Source organism: Entelurus aequoreus, linkage group LG04 (genome assembly GCF_033978785.1).
Source record: "Entelurus aequoreus isolate RoL-2023_Sb linkage group LG04, RoL_Eaeq_v1.1, whole genome shotgun sequence".
NCBI classification, from domain to species: domain Eukaryota; kingdom Metazoa; phylum Chordata; class Actinopteri; order Syngnathiformes; family Syngnathidae; genus Entelurus; species Entelurus aequoreus.
The window spans coordinates 62,844,927-62,869,108 of NC_084734.1; the positions used below are offsets into that span (position 1 = coordinate 62,844,927).

A 24,182-nucleotide genomic window follows, 5' to 3' on the forward strand; every position below is an offset into this window, starting at 1 on the left:
TATAAATGTTTTTTTTCCAGCATATTCTACATATTTTTGGCCTAAATTAGGTCTTAAATTACATCTTATGTGCAGTATGTCTTATATGTGTTACAGGACAGTATTTGTTTTGTTTTCTTTCTTTTTATGTTGTGCTATGGAAGTATGGTGGCTGACAAGGACAAGCGCGCACAAACCCCCAAAACACAGAGAAGGGTCTAGCTCAGGGGTGTCAAACTCATTTTAGATCGGGGGCCCGATGAAAAAAAATCTACTCCCAAGTGGGCCGACCTGGTAAAATCACGGCACGATAACTTAAAAATAAAGACAACTTCAGATTGTTTTCTTTGTTTAAAAATAGAACAAGCTCATTCTTGAAAATGTACAAATCATAATATTATTTGGGGGTTTTACATGTTGCGGTTAATAGTATTCTGGCTGTTATACTTTCTGAATAAATGATGTGATAATGTTCATCGGTCAACTCATTGGTGTTCATTTTCAATCTATCAATATAAAAAAATAATATCAAACTCATATTACAGGAAGTTATTTATGTAGTTTGCTCATTTTCCTCGACTGGTGCACTAACATAATGTGGTTTAATTTTATACTTAGCAAACTCATTGCGCGGGCCAGATAAAACCTATTTGCGGGCCTGATCCGGCCCACGGGCCGTACATATGACACCCCTGGTCTAGCTACAGACGCAGACACTGTAAGTCATGCCCACTCTAAGTCACGCCCACAGGGGCGATGACCACAGAAGTGAACAGTGGTACCCAGAGGGAACCCATGCAGTCACGGGGAGAACATGCAAACTCCACACAGAAAGATCCCGAGTCCGGGATTGAACTCAGGACCTTCGTATTATGAGGCACATGCACTAACCCCTGTTCCACCGTGCTGCCCACGGTGGCAGGCTAACTTTTATATTTAAAACACCACAGATATATTCTAACTGGAAATTATTTAGACTAAAACTAAAATACCAAAAACATGTATCATATTTTCCGCACTATAAGGCGCACCGGATTATAAGGCGCACCTTCAATGAATTTGCGTATTTTAAAACGTTCATATATAAGGCGCACAGCATTATAAGGCACGTAGAATAGACGCTACAGTACAGGCTGGGGTTACGTTATGCATCCATTAGATGGAGCTGCGCTAAAGGGAATGTCAACAAAACAAATAGTGATTTCACGGACACTTCTACTTGCTGCTCTCTGTTCAACAACCCACTGTTCGAGTTTGTCCTCCAACTGTAGCCATCTCGCTTTGTTCCCTCGGAAACTCTGTTTAGTCTTCTTTACTTTGTACAGGTCATCATGTTGCTTCCTCCACTTCCGCACCATTGATTCGTTAATGTTAAATTCTCTCGCTGCTGCTCTATTCCCGTGTTCTACTGCGTGACTGATCGCCTTGAGTTTAAACTCTGCGTCGTAAGCGTGTCTCTTAATAGGAGCCATTTTTGGGTCTTTTCATAAAGTTTAGGTCTCGCAACTAAGGTTAGCAGCCGCCGACTTCATTTTCCCCCGTAGAAGTAGAAGTTCTTCTTCTACGGTAAGCAGCTGCCGACTTCATTTTCCCCCGTAGAAGAAGAAGCGCTTCTTCTTCTACAGTAAGCAGCCATAGAAGGGGGGAAATGAAGTCGGCGTAATTACCGTAGTTGCCAGACCTGTTGTGGCTCAATATTGGTCCATATATAAGGCGCACCGGATTATAAGGCGCACTGTCAGCTTTTGAGAAAATTGAAGGTTTTTATTGCAAAAATACGGTACTCATTTTTAGTTGACAATACAGCATTAAATGTTTTGTTTTTTTATACAGTTTAGTGTCGGTTAGCAGACTAGCTTGCCTATTAGCACACAAGACAAGCTTGTGTAGAATATTGTCACAAATACACTTAAATAAACTATATGTAGGTTCACTCTCTCAAACTTCCTCTTTAACCTTTGCTCTGTCTGGAGCACACATTAATGTGTCAGCCTGACTCCGAGCAAGGCCTTCTTATTGTGAAAACACCATGAATATGTTATGGCTATTCCTAATACTGTTATAATGTTGACTCTCTGTGTCCCGTATAAACTTAAAACTAATATGACACATCCTATAGTTCTAATGACGTACACAACCCCCTTTAAGAAACGGTTGGCTCCAAAAAGACCCCTCCTGATGGTCTTGTTCTGCCAAAGTCACATGGACTATTATCCCTTGGACTCGCCCCCACCCACATGCGACCATGAAGTTGTCTGGCCCAGATTGACTTTGTTTTGCATGGACTATAAAAAGGATGAAGAATTATTACCAGTTGATCTGCCGTTTATTTTCTTTCCTCTTCTGCCCCCCTCTCGCTTGTGGAGGGGGGCGGACACAGGTCCGGTGGCCATGGATGAAGTGCTGGCTGTCCAGAGTCAGGACCCGGGGTGGACCGCTCGCCTGTGCATCGGTTGGGGACATCTCTGCGCTGCTGACCCGTCTCCGCTCGGGATGGTTTTCTGCTGGCCCCACTATGGACTGGACTCTCACTATTGTGTTAGATCCACTATGGACTGGACTTTCACTAATATGTTAGAGCAGACCTGGGCATTCGGCCCGCGTGAGGCCAATCATAAATTACAAAATAAATTTTAAAAAGTATCTATGTCGAGTGTGCAATACAACGGTGCTGCTTTTGTTTTGAAAAGCGTTATTTGTATTACTGCCGTGTGGACATATGCTCGTGCGCGATTGTGAGTGAATGTGAACAGCGGCAATCACAAATTACAAAATACATTTAAAAAAACATTTATGTTGTGCGTGCAATACAACTGTGCTGCTTTTATTTTGAAAAGTGTTATTTGTGGGCGTATGTCCGTGTGTAACCTGTGAGTGAAGGTGCACAGCAACAAGTGATGCCCGGTTATCCCCGAGACGCTAAAAAGAGAAAAGTTGATGACGAATGCCGTGTTTTCAACAAGACATGGACTGCCAAGTATTTCTTTACAGAAATTAAAGGTAAAGCCGTGTGCTTAATTTGTGGTACACAGGTTGCTGTGTTTAAAGAATATAGTGTAAAGACCTGCTGAAGTTGATGTCGTGTTCTTGAGTGAGTGATATTCAGAATTCCCATTGTTGTGAACGTAGCACGCCTGTAAGGTGATTGACGAAGGAGGAAGCGTTGTTGTTGCGGAAATGAGGAGTGTGGATAGATGTGCGTGTGGAAGGAACGAGATAAGTTGAGCTGTGTTAGTATAGGTTGCTCAATAAAAGTTTAAAAAGAGCGTCCGACTTGGTGTGCACTTCTTCTGGACGCTACAATTGGTGTCAGAAGTAAAACTTTGCGCATACTGCCGCTGCTTGTGTGAGCATACTGCGCTGCTTGTGTGCTCAGCCTGCTACCTCATCGGGAGGTACGTGCCACGATGTTTCCTGGCGACTTTGTCAAGATTGAACGGGAGGGGAAGGACATTGAGTGGGGACTTAAGGTGCCGGCAGCGACTGCAGATGTCTGTGTGAATCCCGGAGAGGGAGGAAGGAGAGAGGCAGCGTCTACAGGTGCAGCGCACGCTGCTTGGCATGGGGTAATTCCGCCCGCAATTAAGACTCCCAAGTTTGATGGCAAGGCGAACTGGAAGGAATTTCATCCCACTTCTGACACCAATTGTAGCGTCCAGAAGAAGTGCACACCAAGTCTGACGCTCTTTTTTAACTTTTTTTGAGCAACCTATACTAACACAGCTCAACTTATCTCGTTCCTTCCACACGCACGTCTATCCTCACTCCTCATTTCCGCAACAACAACGCTTCCTCCTTCTTCGCCAATCACCTTACAGGCGTGCTACGTTCACAACAAAGAGGATGCAGGATAAAGTGACAGAAATTGACATTTTTGCATTGTATTATACATCAGGAAGTGTTGTGTAAGAAACTGTTAAAAATAAAACCATCAAAAGCAATCTGCTTTTGTATAAAGTTAAGTTAGGTTAAATGAAAATATTATTATTATTATTATTTATCTTACGGTATATCAAAAATTATTTGAGCAAAATTTAATTGAAATATTGTCGGTGTGGCCTTCCAGCAGTGCTCAGGTTGTTCATGCGGCCCCTGGTAAAAATTAATTGCGCCCCTGTGTTAGATCCACTATGGACTGGACTTTCACAATATTATGTCAGACCCACTCGACATCCATTGCTTTCGGTCTCCCCTAGAGGAGGGAGCGGGGGGGTCCTCTTCAAGGTGGTGGTCCTCTCCAAGGTTTCTCATAGTCATTCACACCGACGTCCCACTGGGGTGAGTTTTCCTTGCCCTTATTTGGGCTCTGTACCGCGGATGTCGTCGTGGCTTGTGCAGCCCTTTGAGACACTTGTGATTTAGGGCTGTATAAATAAACATTGATTGATTGATTCATTGATTTCATGTGATTATTTTATTGATTGCTGTTTGAGACCAATGCTGCCTTTGCCTGTGAGCTTTGCAAAATAAATGTCAAATCTTTCAAGGACGTTCATGACTGTTCAACCAAAGAACGCGTAGAACATAACAGTAGCTATTTGAAAATGTTAAAGATCTATATAGTGTAAAATAAGTACCAAAAAAATCAAAACTTACCAAAGTGTTTTAAGCAGTATATCCTGCCTTCAGCACACCTTTTAGCATGAAATGACGTAAACTATGCCCATTTGTAACACACACACACACACACACACACACACACACACACACACACACACACACACACACACACACATTACCTTAGTGTGTGGTTAGCTAATAGCGATTTAGCAAAGTTTAGCTACTAACGTTAACTATTATTGAGTATAAATTCAATATATATAATAACATGGTTGCAAATTGTTAGTTGCTAGCGATGAGTGATAAGCTGCATGAATGCCAAACAACAAGAAATTAATTTTATTATATGAAAAAAAATTAATTATATACTGTGTATATATATATATATATATATATATATATATATATATATATATATATATACTGTATATATATATATATGTGTGTGGAAAAATATAGACAATTTTAATGTATATATTTATATGTATATATATATATTTATATGTATATATATATATATATATATATATATATATATATATATATATATATATATATATATATATATATATATATATAAATAAATGTTTGTATGTATGTATATATATATTGTGTGTGGGGGCTTGTATGTATGTATATATGTATACACTACCGTTCAAAAGTTTGGGGTCACATTGAAATGTCCTTATTTTTTAAGGAAAAGCACTGTACTTTTCAATGAATATAACTTTAAACTAGTCTTAACTTTAAAGAAATACACTCTATACATTGCTAATGTGGTAAATTACTATTCTAGCTGCAAATGTCTGGTTTTTGGTGCAATATCTACATAGGTGTATAGAGGTCCATTTCCAGCAACTATCACTCCGGTGTTCTAATGGTTCAATGTGTTTGCTCATTGGCTCAGAAGGCTAATTGATGATTAGAAAACCCTTGTGCAATCATGTTCACACATCTGAAAACAGTTTAGCTCATTACAGAAGCTACAAAATTGACCTTTCTTTGAGCAGATTGAGTTTCTGAAGCATCACATTTGTGGGGTCAATTAAACGGTCAAAATGGCCAGAAAAAGAACTTTCATCTGAAACTCGACAGTCTATTCTTGTTCTTAGAAATGAAGGCTATTCCACAAAATTGTTTGGGTGACCCCAAACTTTTGAACGGTAGTGTGTGTATATATATATATATATATATATATATATATATATATATATATATATATATATATATATATACACACACACACACACACCTATACATACATATACACATACATACATATATATATATATATATACACATACACATATATACATACATATACGTACATGTACACACATATACATATAATATATGTATGCTCCTATATGGACCCCAGGAAGACTAGCAGTCGCCTTGGCGTCAGCTAATGGGGATCCATTCAATAACAATAAACAATAAACACATATACATATAATATATATATGTTATTTTAAATATGTTGTGTACCTTAGAGCAGGGGTGTCAAACGTACAGCCCACGGGCCGAATCAGGCCCGCGAACAGGTTTTATCCGGCCCGCGGCATGAGTTTACGAAGTATAAAAATGAGCCAAAATTGTTGAATGAAAGAAACCGCCCTTCTAAATGTGTCCACTAGATGTTCCAATCGCAATTCTTTGTATCTTTGTAGATTATGCTACATATGTAAAAATAATACACCACATGATGTTATTGCACCAGTCGAGGAAAATTAGCAAACTACATAAATAACATCCTGTAATTGATTTTGATATTGTGTTTTTATCTGAATAGATTGAAAATTAACACCAATGAGTTGACTGAAGAACATTATCACATAATTTATTCAGAAAGTATAAATAGAATACTATTAACCGCAACATGTAAGTGTAAAAAAAAAACATAAAAAACATTACGATTTGTACATTTTCATAATGTGCTTGTTCTATTTTTAAACAAAGAAAACAATCTGAGGTTGTCTTTATTTTTAAGTTGTCCTGCCGTGATTTTACCAGTCCGGCCCACTTGGGAGTAGATTTTTCTCCATGTGGCCCCCGATCTAAAATGAGTTTGACACCCCTGCCTTAGAGAAAGTTGTTAACAATATAATGTATAAGCAGTATATCTCAGCAACACATCGAAATATACAGATATCTGTGGAAAATGTACAGAATAAATTTGGGGAAATATCGCATCTCATCACGCCTGTATTGACTCGATACTGTACTACCAATGGTATCGATATAACATCGACGTTTGGATCGGCCCACTCCCCCTCGGTATGTGTGTTGCTTTTACTTAAGTGGCGCCAACAGCACCTCGTGATGAGCGAGTTGAGTGTCAAATAAAAAATTAATGAAGATTACATCAAAATGTATTAGCTTATCGAAGCAACACCATTCATTTATAAGTGAATTTTAGTCAACTATTGTAGATAATAACCCTCTTATATCTTAAAATTCTCACGCAAGAAGTTGCGTTAAAATGGATGGATGTTGTCGTCACTTATATAAAAAAAAAAAAAAAAAAAAAAAAAACAATAGATAGAAGGTTGAAAATAAAACCTACCTCCTCTTTGTGCCGTCAAAGTGGAAAAGAGAGCTCCTTCCTTAAGGGCGGTGCAGATGGACGTTGTACCGAGTTTGCTCCTCCTTTGCCACAAACAAAAAGTTTGGTCAAGCATGAAATTGTCACAGCATCTTTTCGTTGTTTTTCTGTATCGGGATTTCTTCCTGGATGTGAACCTCCAATTATACCAAATCACAGCTATAAAAATATACATATAAATACATTTAAATAAATACAGGATGGGAACCTAATACCTAAGCAGCATGACCAATTAGTTGGACTCAGCCAATGTGACTGATGCATGTGTGTGTGTGTGTGTGTGTGTGTGTGTGTGTGTGTGTGTGTGTGTGTGTGTGTGTGTGTGTGTGTGTGTGTCCTGCAGCAACCGCCCAGGAGGCTTGTGACCTTTAACCCTGGTAAACCCTGCCCCCACGTAACCTCCCCACAATCCCGCCTCATTTGCACACAAATATCCCCCTCCAACATCACTTCCATGTGCTCTTCAGCCTCCATCGTCACTGTGGGAACCAGCGTGGCCTCACTTGCCTTCTTCACTGCTCAAACTTTGACCTACATTCCCATTCCCCTCGCTTGTATTAGCTTTGTTTCACCAATGTGTACACACAACTGGAAATATCTAAGCCTCATTTAGGGAATTAAGTCCATGTTGGAATATTTACGGTCACCATAATGGAGGCTTTCATTGTTAGAATAAAAAGTGGATCCCTTTGGTAGAATGGAATGTGTCCCAGGGTTTAGAGGAGGAGGGGTTGGTTCTTACAAAGTTATTATGCTGGGTGGGACAAGATGCGTATGCTCAAAGACGCTCTGCAACCAGGGTGTCCAAAGTGCGGTTAAAAGGCCATTTAACAAACCAAAAAACTAACCATATAGCCTACAGGTTTACTTGTTACTTTGGTTGCAGGAGACACAGGTTATAACAAACTGTATCACACACAAATGTATGTTTATGTACGATATGTATTGTATTTTTCCATTAAAATCAGGACATGAACATCAGGTAGCCATTTTTTCTAGAGTCTAAAAAAAAGAAACATGCAAACCAATAGGTGGTGTCAAAAGACTTCTACCCAAAGAAGTCAGAGCTTTTTTTCCTAACACTCACACACTGGTGACCCAAAGAGATGCAGCGGTGACAACCTGCTAGGAAGTGTCTCCAAGCAGAAGAGCAGTTATAACGTCAATTTAAGATATTGGCGGCACACTAGCTTGTAATCAAACAGATTAGATCAGTCGTTTCATCAATAATGAAAACACGATTACAAATGAATACACAATCAAATTCAGGAAAAAAAAAAGATTTAGAAGAAAAAATAATATTCTAAGTAGAAAAAATTATATTCTACAATAAAAAATTTAAAAAAAAATCAGGTCTTGGAAACATATTCGGGTCAATACAATAATTATAAAAAAAAAAATGTTTACTTTTATTTGTGACACAGTTCAACATAATGAAAATGATCGATTAAATCGATTAGGAAAAAGTCTGATTTATATTTTGCTGCTTCAATTATTCGTTTGAGTGAAACTAATCAAACATTTTAGAAATCCGGAACACATGGAGAGCCCGGAACTTTAAAATCCAATCAGTCAGTCAGTAAAAGAGTGTTTAATATTGTTTTTTTTTTATGTTAAAACATGTTAAAAGTGTAATTTCAATGATGATGATGTGCATTTATTAGGAAAAAAAAGAATGAAAAGTATGGCAAGCATATAAATTGTTAATTGAAACTATTTTCCCTAAAATACACATTGGGGCTGTAAAGTGTTTTATCCGATTACTTGAACAAACGAATCAATAGATTACTCGATTACTAAAATAATTGATAGCTGCAGCCCAAGTCTTCAATACACTGAGTGTAGCTTTTAGTTTTGGAAGTGATTGTTGTGTGATGGTAACCGACCAGAGCTAGTAAACTTGTACTAGTAAGTACTGGAAGTAGTAGTTGCAATGAATTGAATGTCTGTAAATTCCCATGTATTCCTTTGGAAAGTTTTTAACTCTTAAGAGATGTGGAAACTTATACTTGACAGTCGGTCAAAATCTTCAGTATTGGCAACATTGGACAATCAAATGTAAGACATAACAAAATTAAAGTTAGATAATTTATTTAAAAAAAATATTTGGTGTCACATAGTGCTGTATTTACTGTACATTGAAGGCCCATTAAGCATTAACAATGTTAGAATAAAGGGATAATGGCAGAGTTAAATATATAGTAACATGCAGACTTTTTGGTAAATTGCCACAAAAGTTTATTTCCATGAATGTTTCCACACTTTTCCTTTACAAATATGTACATAGGACTCCACCCAAAGTACACAAGTGATTAAATAAAGGGGGAAGGCAACACATAGTAAAATACTTCAATGGAAGAGCCAAAGTAAGGAAACATACAGTCAACTATAAAATGATATATGGTCTAGCACTTTATATTGTCTTACAATGTCTGTTATATTACCAGTGATTTACTGTATATGCTCACAAATGGAGGTAGGATTCTACAGACATGAAATGTTTTTAACTAGCACTATAAAATAAGGTGCCAAATGTTAGTAAGAGCGCCCTCTAGTGAAAACTCTGTAAAACTAAGGAATGTCCTGTACTGTACATTGAAACTATTGTATTGCTATGTAAAATGGACAAAGACTAAATCAAGGCTAATATTTATGAAGTACATATGATAGAGTTGAACTATTAATGAATTCATAAACTCAAATACCGGTACCCTTTCCGAGACAAGACTTTGGTTGAAATGACCCTGACCGCAATAAAGCATTCAATGTTTCAATAAGGCATCACTCATTCTCAGGTCCCACAATGCAATTCATTAAGAGTAGCATTTATGTGGCACCACCCAATGAAATATTTTCAAAATGTTTCCCCCTAAGAAAACCCTGTTTAAGTTTGATCATACACATCACATTATATAATGTGTGCATACAAAACCAATGAAATTGAAATGTCAAGGAATAGCAAGTACAACAAGGTTCTAAATCCTTGAGGTATACGCTGGAGGACTGCGAGCGCAACAAAATTACTCTTGAAATTAAACATTTAAATCCCAAAGGTGGAAATAAAGCAGTAATTGAACATATGAAATGGTGACCGTAAGAAACTGAACATACTGCGTCTGATTTTGTGACGCATCACAGGGGATTAAATAATACTACGACCACATATTCAAAAATATATAAATATCACCCAGGCATGTGACATCAGAACCAATGCACATTTGGTTGTGGCATTTATCCGAATATAATATTCCAAAACGTTATATTAAATGTACTCTATTCTCAATTAGTCTGAATCCAGAAAGATATTTCAAGTCAAAGCCATTCTGAAAATTGAACTCAAACATTAACTGACTTAAATTAGACATACTGGTAGTACTTTGGTCAGAATATTATCTGCATCAGAATAACACATTTATCAAGCAGACTTGTTACGTGCTTTGAAAAAGGGGCTGTGCCTGAGAATTGTCCTTTTGGTAATTATTGTTTGAAAGACGGTACAAAAAGTGTTACCATCACACTGAAAAGAAAGACAAAAATAAAATAAAATTATGTAAAGGTAGTTCAGATACAAAGTATGTAATGTTAAGAAATAAAGCCATATTATTATAAGATTTAAGATAAGTAAATGTGGAATTCCATGAATTGAACAAATTGAGATCAGCATTCTCTCTTTTGCATAAACAAATATTCGATGATCATAATTTTAGTAAGTTGTCTTGTAGTAACAATTTCATTAAACTAATTATAGTCCTGATGTGCCCAAACATGTTTTTAGTCATCATCCTTGTTGCAAACACTAATAACTACCGCAGATATGTCTCTTTATTGAAATATTCTCATAATTGTATGGCTTTTTTTCTTTTGGAATACTTCAAATTTTTGCTTTTCAGTGTAACCCTAGCACTCTTTTGCACACGACAACTTGTGCTTGGTAAACATGAGGATCAATTGGTATTTTGTGCAACCGGGACAGCTGCTACACCCTGCAGCATTATCTGTTGCCCTGTTTCTATTTCAGACATGCGAGCCTCACTGAGCGCTGGCTAAAAACGCAGCACGATCAATGAATTCCTATGTCGTTGTGATTTTCACTTCTCGTGTCTGCAAATGCACGGGTAAGGTAGGCTTCGGCGATGGCCAAAAACTGTATCAGGCACCGGAAATGACCAATGTGAGGAACAATAAGGCAAAAATATTTAGACTTCAGTATTCTGTCAACTTACTACCAGTTCTCATGCTGATGCAGATAGGGTGATGTTGTCATCCCAGGTCTCTACTAGCATCAAGTTGAAAAGTAACAGTTAAAAGGTCCAACGTTACAAGAATGGACTGTTTAACACTTGTGAAGCACTACGGTTTATATAAGAGTTCTTGGCCCACTTAGTTTACTGGATGGAAATCTCATCCATACTAAAAATAGAAGGAAGTCATATTTACTTTGTTCCTATAATTTGTAACGAATGCTAGACCTTAAAGATATCTTCAGGTGCTGCATCTACCACCTTTGGGAGCCTTCAAGCTTCCTCCGGCGCTGTGGGCTTCTTCAAGTCCCGGATTTGCTTGATCAGATAGTTTTTCTCATCACAGAACTGCTCGTCCTCAGATCGGTCTGTCTGGAAATTGGTGAGGAACTCCACTAGCTTGGCCTGGTTCTTCAGCAAGATGTCCAGCACTGGCTGAGTCTTCTCAGGGTTTGCAACAAATACCTGTGAGATCAGAGAGAAGTCACAGAGTGTTGTCAAAGCACAAAAAGAAAATTGTCAGATAAGAGATTTTCTCTTGCTCTTCTATACTACTTGGCCTGCACCATTGTGCAGAAAATATAAATCACAATTTTCTTGCTCAGATTGAGATTGTGATTCTCTGCGATTATTTTTTTTCACGTGTGAACGAACACACCAGGGCGATGTGCATTCGTTTTAAGAAACTTCAATGGCCATTCTTTACAGGACGTCCCAGCGGGACAGTCGACACGGGACATTTTTAGTAGAAAGACAAAAAATCCATCCCTCCATTGTATGTTTATGCATGTATTAAAGACAAGTCTGAAGGAAAGTCAATTAATTCATGCAATCACTTCATCCAGTGAGCTTCATCAGCCAGGGCAACAGAGTCAACTGGCCATTGCCTTGCTTGGGATAGGGGGGAAATCCTTGCGCAAAATGGGATTGTTTATTTATAATGCTACTCGTTAGTCTAATTTTTTTGGAAGATATGGATATTTAAGAAATGAAATTTCATGTTAGTATGAATGGAGATCACAATTTTTCCCTCGATTTTTTTTTGTGTAGCTTTACTGTATATACTGTGGTACCTCGGCTTACAAGTTTAATTGGTTCTGTGACGCAGCTCTTAACCCAAAATACTAGTATCTCAAAGCAATGTTCACAATAAAATGTAATTATTTATTTCTGCGACCTCCAAAACATTGCAATTATAACATATAACATGCTTTTTTTCTATAAATATTGTATAAAAACAATATAATACAATGTACTACAAAGAACTACAGTATTATGAAGTAATGCAATAATAATGTATTGCATTTATCTTGGAGAGCCAAGTTTTACAGTACTGTATCTCCTGTAAGCTACTTCTTTCTCAAAGACACCATCAGCAACTTCTTCAGATTTTAATGGATAATGTCTAGATAAATGTTTAGATATTATTTTAGTGCCTTTCTCGACATCCCCTTCAAGTGCTACGTTGCTTGGCTAAGTCAGCTACACGCACATAATTAATTGTGTTTAAAAAAAAAAAAATTGTATTCAATTAATTTAATTATTCTTCTCAGCACTGTCCTTCACACTGAGTTTTGTCAAACTCATGGATGCAAAAACTAAGTTTTGTCATGCTAGTAATAAGTTAATGCTATCGTGTGAGCAACCAGATGTTTTGGTTAGATCATATGGGGTTCACCGACATTCTCCACGTCAACTAGCGGAGGAGAGGCTCATAACCTAATGCATAACAATTAGCCAAGTGATAAATCATTTCCCAAAAAATGTGTACTACTTTACTACTACTTCAAAAACTAAAACTATCTGAGAAAATAAATATTACAATGTCTGTCAACTTGTTCCTAAATTATGTATGCATGACAAATTGCCCCATCGATGATTAGACCGCAAGACCAGTCTCATACAAATAAATGATACTTCACATAAACATTACAAAACAAAAAGCACACACACCTTGAAGACGTGGAAGGCTTCAAACTGGATGTTTCGACTGTTATCTCTTAGCATGTTCATCATCATCTTCAAGTTATCTGCTCGACTGATGTACTTTTTCATGACAGTGAAGTTGTGTCTGTCCAGCAAAAGTTCTCCAAGGAGCTGAAAATTATTTATGAACTTTATTATAGACGAAAAACAAAAGCTCAGACAATTTTGATTTATGTTAAACCGGGGTAGGTGTTACCTTCAAAGACTGTCGTTTGGTGACATAATTTTCAGAATGCAGGAGCTTCTCATATTCTGTAAAAACCTGACGAACACATTAAAGCAATGTTAATGCTTACTTTCTTGAGCTGTGCTAAAATAGTGCATTTGCGTACTTACCCGTTCATATTTGGTCTCTAAGAAATCAGCACACATAAGCTTGTGTCTTGTCAGCAGATCCTGCCAGGGTAGAAAAACCAGGATATTAAAAGACATGTTTGACAAAGTTGGACAGAGAGAATTTTGTTCATGCATACCTTGAATGATGCAAAAGCATCTGAGGCTATGTCGAAGGTGGACAGTTCCACATATCGGAAGAAACTGTAGAACTCTTCAGAGAGGAGAATCGTCTTCGCCAGTGGCTCGTGGCGGAGACACTCCCTCAGCATCATTCCACAGTTCAGAGCCACTTCTGCGTTCTCATAACTGTACATGTGCAATCAGTCAGTCAGTACCAGCTCATTTTCATGAGGGATAAGCAGGTCGGACACTTTGGAAAGTCCACTGACTTGTCTGCATACAACAATAAAATCTTACTTCAGCTCACTGAGCATCTAAAAAGGTGTAATTTATTTGTTTTATAACGCCACCACAGATAAGGATGGGCGATATGGTCTAAAACCTATATTGAGATATACAGTATATTGCAGCCTCCTGCCATAACAATATACATCACAATATATTTTTAGGTATGTAAATGATAATAGACCCATTTCAAAACAGGTTACAAAAGCTTCTAATTTGGAGGCTGACAGGCAGTAACATTGCATCATTTTTGGTATGTTTTATTTCACCAAAACTATTATTAATCTACTTGCTAAATCACAGTTAATGAATTATTTTGTGTTGTAACATGTTTCTATTTGCACTTGTGTTAAAATATAATAAACACTTATTTTTCTGTTGTTTTGATATTTTACATTAGCTTTGGATGATACTACAAATTTGGGTATCGATGCAATACCAAGAAGTTGCAGGGGTAGTATTGACCATACCGGTAATGTTTTTTTCAAGATCATTGTATGATAAAAATTTCGATCACATTTATAATCAGACAAAAACACAGGATGGTATTGTAACAATATCAAACATATATTTAAATGATTTCCTATTATTGGGTCTGATTTATATATTTTGTTTTTTGTCCTTAAAGCCCTCCTGTACACATGGAATTATGTTCTGAGTTTGTTAAGAATAATGACAAAAGATTTTGTGATAATAAAAAAGTATCAACAATATACTGATATAATACTTGGTATCATTACTTTTGTTGATAGGTATGTGGGCTTGTATTAAGCCTCAGGGAGTTGAACGCCCCTGCCTTACATAGTTCCGGGTCACCCTTGGGCAAGGTGTAGCACCCGAATGCCCCCCCCCATCAGGGTTACGATACCCCCCATGAACTACACTAAAAGAGGATGCGTTACCCGGCCCGGAGGAAGCCCGGGGCCCTCCTCCGGAGCTAGGCCCGGAGGTAGGGCTCGTCAGCGAGCGCCTGGTGGCCGGGCTTGCCACGGAGCCCGGCCGGGCACAGCCCGAAGAAGCTACGTGGACACACCATCTTCTCTGCCACGTGGGCCCACCACCCGCGGTCGGAACCAGTGGGGTCGGGTGCGCTGCCAAGTGGATGGCAGTGAAAGTGGAGGCTCCGGACGGACCAATTCGGGGCAGCAGAGGCTGACTTTCGGGACGTGGAACGTCTCTACGCTGGTGGGGAAGGAGCCTGAGCTGGTGCGAGAGGTGGAGCGCTACCGGTTGGATCTGGTGGGGCTTACCTCTACGCATAGCAAGGGCTCTGAAACCACACTCCTGGACAAGGGATGGACCTTGTTCACTTCTGGAGTTGCTCAGGGTGTGAGGGCACAGGCGGGTGTGGGGATACTCACGAGTCCCCGGCTGAGTGCCTGTACGTTGGAGTTCACCCCAGTGGACAAGAGGGTCGCCTCCCTTCGCCTTAGGGTTGGAGGGGGGAAAACTCTGACTGTTGTTTGTGCATACGCACCAAACAGGAGTTCAGAGTATTCAGCCTTCTTGGATACCTTGCATGGGGTCCTGTATGGGGCGCCGGCAGGGGATTCCATAGTCTTGCTGGGGGACTTCAACGCGCACGTGGGCAATGACAGTGATACTTGGACTGGCGTGATTGGGAGGAACGGTCTCCCTGATCTGAACCTGAGTGGTGGATTGTTATTGGACTTCTGTGCTAGTCACGGACTTGCGATAACAAACACCATGTTCAAGCATAAGGATGCTCATAGGTGTACCTGGTACCAGAGCACCCTAGGCCAAAGATCAATGATTGATTTTGTAATCGTATCAGCTGATCTGAGGCCGTATGTTTTGGACACTCGGGTGAAGAGAGGGGCTGAACTGTCAACTGATCACCATCTGGTGGTGAGTTGGGTTAGATGGCGGGGGCAACCTCTGGACAGACCTGGCAAACCCAAGCGTGTAGTGCGGGTGAACTGGGAACGTTTGGAGGAGTCCTCTGTCCGGAAGGACTTCAACTCCCACCTCCGGCGGGACTTCTCTGCCATCCCTGTGGAGGTTGGGGACATTGAACAGGATTGGGCAATGTTCAAAGCCTCTATTGCTAAAGCTGCAGCTGCGAGCTGTGGCCAGAAGGTCTTAGGTGCCTCAAGGGGCGGTAACCCTCGAACACCCTGGTGGACAGTGGTGGTCAGGGAAGCCGTCCGACTGAAGAAGGAGTCCTACCGGGGTATGTTATCCCGGGGGACTCCGGAGGCAGTTGCAAGGTACCGACGGGCCCGAAGGGCAGCGGCTGTGGCTGTGGACGAGGCTAAGCAGAGGGTGTGGGAGCAGTTCGGGGAATCCATGGAGAAGGACTATCGGGCGGCACCAAAGCTGTTCTGGAAGACCATACGGCACCTCAGGAGGGGGAAGCAGGGAACCATCCAAGCTGTGTACGGCAAGGATGGGACTTTGCTGACTTCAAGTGAGGAAGTCGTAGGGCGTTGGAAAGAGCACTTTGAGGAACTCCTGAACCCAAATACATCAGACACACCCTCCCTGATAGGAGCAGGGCCTGAGGATGATGGGGGATCGACATCGATCTCTCGGAGTGATGTCACTGAGGTAGTTAGACAACTCCACAGTGGCAAAGCTCCGGGGGTTGACGAGATCCGTCCAGAAATGCTGAAGGCTCTGGGTGTTGATGGGCTGTCTTGGTTGATACGCCTTTTTAACATTGCGTGGAAGTCTGGGACAGTACCGAGGGAGTGGCAGACTGGGGTGGTGGTTCCCCTTTTCAAAAAGGGGGACCAGAGGGTGTGTGCTAATTACAGGGGTATCACACTACTCAGCCTCCCTGGGAAAGTTTACGCCAAGGTACTGGAAAGGAGGGTCCGGCCGATAGTCGAACCTCAGATTCAAGAGGAGCAATGTGGATTCCGTCCTGGTCGTGGAACAACTGACCAACTCTTTACGCTTGCGGGAATCCTGGAGAGGGCCTGGGAGTATGCCTATCCAGTCTACATGTGTTTTGTGGATTTGGAGAAGGCGTATGACCGCGTCCCTCGGGAGATCTTGTGGGAGGTGCTGAGGGAGTACGGAGTGAGGGGAACCCTGCTGAGGGCCATCCAATCTCTGTACAACCAAAGCGAGAGTTGTGTCCGGGTGCTTGGATGTAAGTCGGATCCGTTTCCAGTGGGGGTTGGTCTCCGCCAGGGCTGCGCTCTGTCACCTATCCTGTTTGTGATTTTCATGGACAGGATTTCTAGGCGGAGTCGTGGCCATGGCGGAGAGGGTATACGTCTGCGTCACTGCTGTTTGCAGATGATGTGGTCCTGATGGCACCTTCGGTTCGTGAACTTCAGCTCTCACTGGATCGGTTCGCAGCCGAGTGTTCAGCGGCTGGAATGAGGATCAGCATCTCCAAATCTGAGGCCATGGTTCTCAGCAGGAAACCGATGGTTTGTACAGTCCGGGTAGGGGACAGGACTCTGTCCCAGGTGGAGGAGTTTAAGTATCTCGGGGTCTTGTTCACGAGTGAGGGAAAGATGGAGAAGGAAATCAGCCGGAGAATCGGAGCAGCTGGGGCAGTATTGCAGTCTCTCTGCCGCACTGTTGTGACGAAACGGGAGCTGAGCCAGAAGGCAAAGCTCTCGGTCTACCGAGCTATCTACATTCCTACTCTCACCTATGGTCATGAAGTGTGGGTAATGACCGAAAGAATAAGATCGCGGATACAAGTGGCCGAAATGAGTTTCCTCAGAAGGGTGGCTGGCATCTCCCTTAGAGATAGGGTGAGAAGTGCAGTCACCCGAGAGAGACTCGGAGTAGAGCCGCTGCTCCTTCGCTTGGAAAGGAGCCAGCTTAGGTGGTTCGGGCATCTCGTGCGGATGCCTCACGAGCGTCTCCCTAGGGAGGTCCTCGTTGCACGTCCCACTGGGAGGAGGCCCCGCGGCAGGCCAAGGACCAGATGGGGGGATTACATCTCCTCTCTGGCCTGGGAACGCTTCGGGATTCCCCAGGAGGAAGTCGCAAATGTTGCTCTGGAGAGGGAAGTCTGGGGGTCTTTGCTGGAGCTGTTGTCCCCGCGACCCGATTCCGGATAAGCGGTTGAAGATGGATGGATGGATGGATTACTTTTGTTATATGTATCGAGCAACCCACCTTTGTTGTCAACATACAGCGGTTACCTTCTTTTTACCCTTGCATGACCATTTTCCACTTCCTTGAATGCTGCGCGGTGTTTACAACGGAACTGTAATGTATTTCTGTTATCGGCAAAGTAAATAAACAATAATCAAATGTGTTCTGCACAGGACGCTGGTTCTCAGGAATACACAAACTAAGAATCATAGTGAAGGGAAAAGTCCTGCCTCCCCCGGTCCTTAGCTTTCTGTAACTTTGACCCCCCCCCCCCAGAACAATGGAGTTGAATATCCCTGATCGAGACCCCACACACTACCCACGAACCTGCCCTCACAGTCTTATGAAAAATGTTGACTCTTGGACAAATACAAATGAAGGCTATTGGTTATTACAGTTAAATGTTTTTTGAATACAGGAAATGTTTTTAAATACCAACAAAATCCAGGTGCAGCATCAACAAATGTACTGTGTTCAGTCTTTAGGATTCCACTGTAAATTAATTACAACTGAAGCTTTGCAATGTGACCATGGAAAGAAATACAGTAAACATTTCCGTGAAGGAGGATTTATTGCAGGACACTGGTGTTGTACTCGATTATTTGATCTGGGTCACGCGAATGAAGCCGACAAAGAGGGACGTCATTGACCGTCAGACAGCAGCCGCAGCTGACTCTATAACTCAATACAGCTTAAAAATCCACAACTCAAGCGAGATGGTTTCATTTTAGAGTGCCAAAAACAGCTTTTTTTGCTCAACACACACAAGTTCCTGCTCGCTGCATGTAGGGAGCTGTTGAAACATATTCTGCATGGCTTAGAAATTCACAAGGCATGCGTCAGAATAGTGTTTCAACAGGTAAATTCTAATCCTAAATTAACACATTTGGTATAAGATAACATCGGTTTCTCCTTGCATGTGATGAGAGGTGAACGTACCCTTTTAGAAGCATGAAGAGGATCTGTTGGTGCGTGGAGATGTATTCCACCGTCGGAGTGCGGGTGCCAATCTGTCGTCTCACAATGTTACTGAACAGATGAACCACATCTTTCTTTCCCTGTGTAAAAAAAAAAAGAAACCACTAAGTCGAATGGTCCTAATGACATAATTGCTTGCAAATGGGGATAAGTACCAAAACTCGGTTTCATAATGGCTCTTATGCAAATGTAAACATGAGTAACCAAACTTAACAACTAAGTCGCTATTGTGTGTCTTTTCTGTGCTAAATGTAGCAAATTTCATTTAGCTATACGAAAAAAGTGCAGTTCCCCTTTTAAGCAAAGTCAGCCGAATGACAATGAAACAAAATTACATGAGTCAGCCTTTTATTGGCATGCACAAAACACCTATAGTTCTTATTGGACAGACACAGTCTATACTTCCAACTTACTAAAAACTCTTCTTCACTCTCATGCTGGCCTCAACTCAGCAATGCAAACATTACTGCCCCCTAAAGCCCAACCTATGAATGATAGCTGAGAACTTTACACAATACTATGCTCCTGTCTCTACACAACTGTGAAAACTAGCATATTTTCAGTGTTCTGTATTGCTACTGCTTTTGTTTTGATAATTATGACAATGTGTTGTGGATTTTAGTTCATGCAAATGAATGTATTACTTGTTGCATGTATATAGTGGCAGTATTTAAATTACTATTCTGTTCAAGTTGCATGTCCTAAAATTCAGTAAAAACAAAAAAAGGTATGGGTTTGGAGAAAATAGGTATGATTTACTTCTTTAAAAGCACCGGCTTAGACACCGGCACCGTTTGGCCACGGGTATCGCTTATTATGTCAACAATAGCCATTCCTACCTGCAAACCCATACTTTTTGACATAACGAGCATGTGTCCTACCTCAAAGTCAATCCGCTGCAAATTTGCAATGAGTGAAATGAGGAGGTTAGTGTTGTACAGCTCCTGTGCGAGCTGAGCCACCGCTTCAGTCTGAGGTTCCTTGTCACCTGTTCCGCTAAGAACCTCCTTCAGAGAAGCTAGATTTTTAGACGCCTCCTCTGCAACCTAAGAAGTGCATAGTGAATCTTCAAGTTATATACAGTGATCATAAACTAGCGTTTACCTTTACACATTCTCAAGGCATTCAATCGATTGCAACTGGACTGTTTAGTTTGTCTTAGAAGACATTTCACCGCTCATCCAAGTAGGCTTCAATAGTTCATGCTCTTAGATTGGACAGATCTACGACTTTAGATTAGTCAGATTTATTGGATTGGATCTATCTTGGTCAAACTAGAGCTGGCCAATCTAAGTTTATGAGCAATAACTGATAAAGCCCACTTGGATGAGAGGTGAAACGTCTTCTAGGACAAACCAGTACAGACAGTTGTGATCGATTGAATACCCTGAGAATACAATGACCTGGATGAAGAAGGCAGATAGACATCTTACCTTTTCACACTTTTTACTTTCACCAGCGTCCAGCTTTTCCATGTATGCAACATTTTCCTTCAAACTCCTCACTATTTCTGCTGGACTCTTCTGAGATTTCCCAAACGGAAAAGGCATGACTGAGTAGGTAATCTCTGTGAAAAAGAAACACACCGTGAGGAAATGGCTGCAAAACGCACACCTGAGGAAAGCAAGGCCACGGCTACCGTACGTTACTGCTTGCTGCAAAGTCGATACTTTATGTAATAAACTATTAAGACATGTGCGAGGCAAATATATAAACCTACCACAATTTGTTCTAAAGACTGACAATTAACTTGACGTTTTAATAATTGCCATGTCTCGTTAAAGAATATATTTCCGAGCTGCAGCAATGTTCTTCGACAAAAGTTGGGCTAGCTTGTGACCTACAGCAGCCATAGCGAAAAACGATGTTTATTAGTAGACGGGCGGTACAGAAAACAACATTATTTATATAAAATAGTCTGAAAAGTGTCAAAACTCACCTAGCGAATGTGATGTGAAGTTTGGAAGTTGGTGTACGCTTGATGGCTAATAGTAAGCTAGCAGGCTAGCAACTTGTCCGACTTTCCGGTTTCACGGTTAAGTTGCGTTAAACGCGAGTAACCTTATCTCAGATCAGTAGCTTTGGTGTCTAACTCCGAAGCAAAAAACGGCTATTGATGTGTCTTACGGACGACCGTCATAGCGATGCTGCTTAAACTAAATTGGGCTACTGTGGACCGCCTGTCACCAACCTAGCTAGCTAGCCTGACAACTTAATTTCCCTGTTGTCGACTGTTGAAAGTCTCGTCCTCTTCTCGGTCGTCATCTCGAGTCAGTGGGTATGTTTTGACCCACGGAATGATTGACGTAGGTTTAAGCCAATCGTGTTTACAGTAAGCTACATTTGTTTTTTGGTTGTTTTTTTAAACGCCCACTCAAACGTATCCTTGTTTTATAAATACATGTGTTATGTTTGGGTAGATCAATTCCACAGTACATGACAACAATTAACAGGGATGTCCTGAAATAGAAATAAAGTACATCTAAAGTTTAGCTGTAGGACATGTATCACGTTTAATACCAATATTCTGTTGCGATACGGCCAATGTTAGTATCAAGCAATCCATCCATCCATTTCCTACCGCTTGTCCCTTTCGGGATCGCGGGGGGTGTTGGAGCAATAATAAGTAAATGTAGTATTGCTTATACTTTTTTATAAAATAAAATAAAAAATCAAAATATTTTAATGATTTTGTGATTGTGCCTTCATTGAGTTGATCATGAATATAGAATCAGAATGAAACACATAACAAAGATTTTAGGCAAAATATTTTTCTATCAACAAACCTTAACACTGTATAACTATTTATCAACAAAATAATACAATTGTTTATTTCTATTGGATGCTTTTTGTTTATCCATAAACAATGTGAAAATTGAGAAGGTGTCTGAAATCAGATTTCTTGGGGTCATCTTAGATGAAAAGTTGACATGGAAAGCTCATATACTGCATGTGAAAAATAAGGTATCTAAAAGCTTATTTATTTTGAACAAGGTTAAATACAGTTTCCCGTATAATACAATGAGAATGTTATATTGCTCAATTATTCTACCTTATTTTAATTATTGTGCAGAAATATGGGAAATACATATCACAGCAACATAATGCCTTTATTTCTTTTACAGAAAAGAGCAATTCATATATTTTTTACAGTAGGATATAGAGACCACACAAATCCACTCTTCATTAGGTCAGGAATATTAAAACTAAAAGACATTGTAGAATTGCATACTCTATTAGTGATAATCAAAGCTAGAAATAAAGTTCTTCCAAAGGACTTACAAAAGTTATTTGTGTTCACGTCGGAAGATGAGAACGACAGAAGGCCGTATGATTTTAAACATCCAAGAGTGCGAACAAATTTGAAGCAAATGTGCTTGTCTGTTGCTGGTGTGAAAGCATGGAATTCTCTAGACAAAGACTTAAAAAGTTGCAAGAATATCTTTGAATTTAAAAAGAGTTACAAAAAGAGACAACTGGAGTTATATCAAACTGATTTTTGATTTTAATTGGACGTGTCATTTTGAAAGTGCTTAAACGAAAATTAAAAGTATGTTGGAGTTGGGGTGTTGGTGGGGGGAACAGTGATAAAGTCATCTAAAATAATTTGTGTTAAAAAGGGGGCAGATAAATATAAGAATAGTATTCTTCCATCTGCTCCTTTCTGATCATGGAAATGTACAAGAAACAAAAAAAACAATGAAAGTGTCAACTGTATATGGCTTGTATATATGCATTTTCATGAAAGGAATAAAAAGAAATGATGAAATGATGATGATGATGATGCACATCCAAACAGTGCAAAATAAGTTAAAAAAAAAACATTTAAAACTACTAGGCTCTAATTCAAATCATTTAAAGCTCCAATGAATGATTCTCTGAGTTTGTAAATGACACAACACAAAACATGTTGATATATGTGGAAATAGACTTAAGAGAACAACAAATATCGATCTCACCACAGTAGTATCGATTCAATATTGATAATACCCTGGTATCGATATTTGGATCGACCCGCCCACCCCTACCGGCAAGTTGGAATGTCAACCTTTCTTTTTGTTCTCAACTTTCAAGAAAGTTGTTTTGCTTAACAACACAGTAAAGCTGCAACACTTTTAGGTTTCAGTATTGCGGAGTGCCTTAAAGTCATATTTAAAACACTGATCAACTTCTGTAAAACATGCAAAGGTGTTTTTTAGGAGAAAAAAACATATACTTCCTGGATCCTTGTTCCAAAAAGGAAAAATACACCACACAGTTATTTCTCGATATATGTTAGGATCAGTAGCACCGCACTAATCTTAATACAATTTCCAATTTAGTTCATGTGTATATATATGTATGTATGTGTGTATGTAAAAATATGTGTCTATATGTGTATATATATACATGTATATCTATACATGTATTAAATATGTGTGTATATATGTGTATGAATGATTGAGTGTATACATGTAGATGTACGTATATATATTTATAAGTATATATGTGTACTGTATATATGTACACTACCGTTCAAAAGTTTGGGGTCACCCAAACAATTTTGTGGAATAGCCTTCATTTCTAAGAACAAGAATAGACTGTCGAGTTTCAGATGAAAGTTCTCTTTTTCTGGCCATTTTGAGCGTTTAATTGACCCCACAAATGTGATGCTCCAGAAACTCAATCTGCTCAAAGGAAGGTCAGTTTTGTAGCTTCTGTAACGAGCTAAACTGTTTTCAGATGTGTGAACATGATTGCACAAGGGTTTTCTAATCATCAATTAGCCTTCTGAGCCAATGAGCAAACACATTGTACCATTAGAACACTGGAGTGATAGTTGCTGGAAATGGGCCTCTATACACCTATGTAGATATTGTACCAAAAACCAGACATTTGCAGCTAGAATAGTCATTTACCACATTAGCAATGTATAGAGTGTATTTCTTTAAAGTCAAGACTAGTTTAAAGTTATCTTCATTGAAAAGTACAGTGCTTTTCCTTCAAAAATAAGGACATTTCAA

The 24,182-nt window shown here is 39.8% G+C and overlaps 2 protein-coding genes across 2 annotated transcripts in view; one reads left to right on the forward strand and one right to left on the reverse strand.

Annotated features, from left to right (window-relative positions):
• ints6l (integrator complex subunit 6 like) overlaps positions 1–24,182 on the forward strand; it is a 173,105-nt gene that overhangs the window by 20,751 nt on the left and 128,172 nt on the right. The gene's annotated exons all lie outside the window — the stretch shown is intronic.
• cab39l1 (calcium binding protein 39, like 1) lies at positions 9,359–21,504 on the reverse strand. The gene is made up of 9 exons (XM_062045428.1): positions 21,119–21,504; positions 20,613–20,746; positions 20,061–20,225; positions 19,141–19,259; positions 13,845–14,013; positions 13,708–13,767; positions 13,568–13,633; positions 13,339–13,482; positions 9,359–11,850 (listed from the first exon to the last, which is right to left on the reverse strand). The coding sequence occupies exons 2-9, from the start codon at positions 20,727–20,729 to the stop codon at positions 11,659–11,661; spliced, it is 1,032 nt and encodes a 343-aa protein (XP_061901412.1). The 5' UTR covers positions 20,730–20,746; positions 21,119–21,504; the 3' UTR covers positions 9,359–11,658.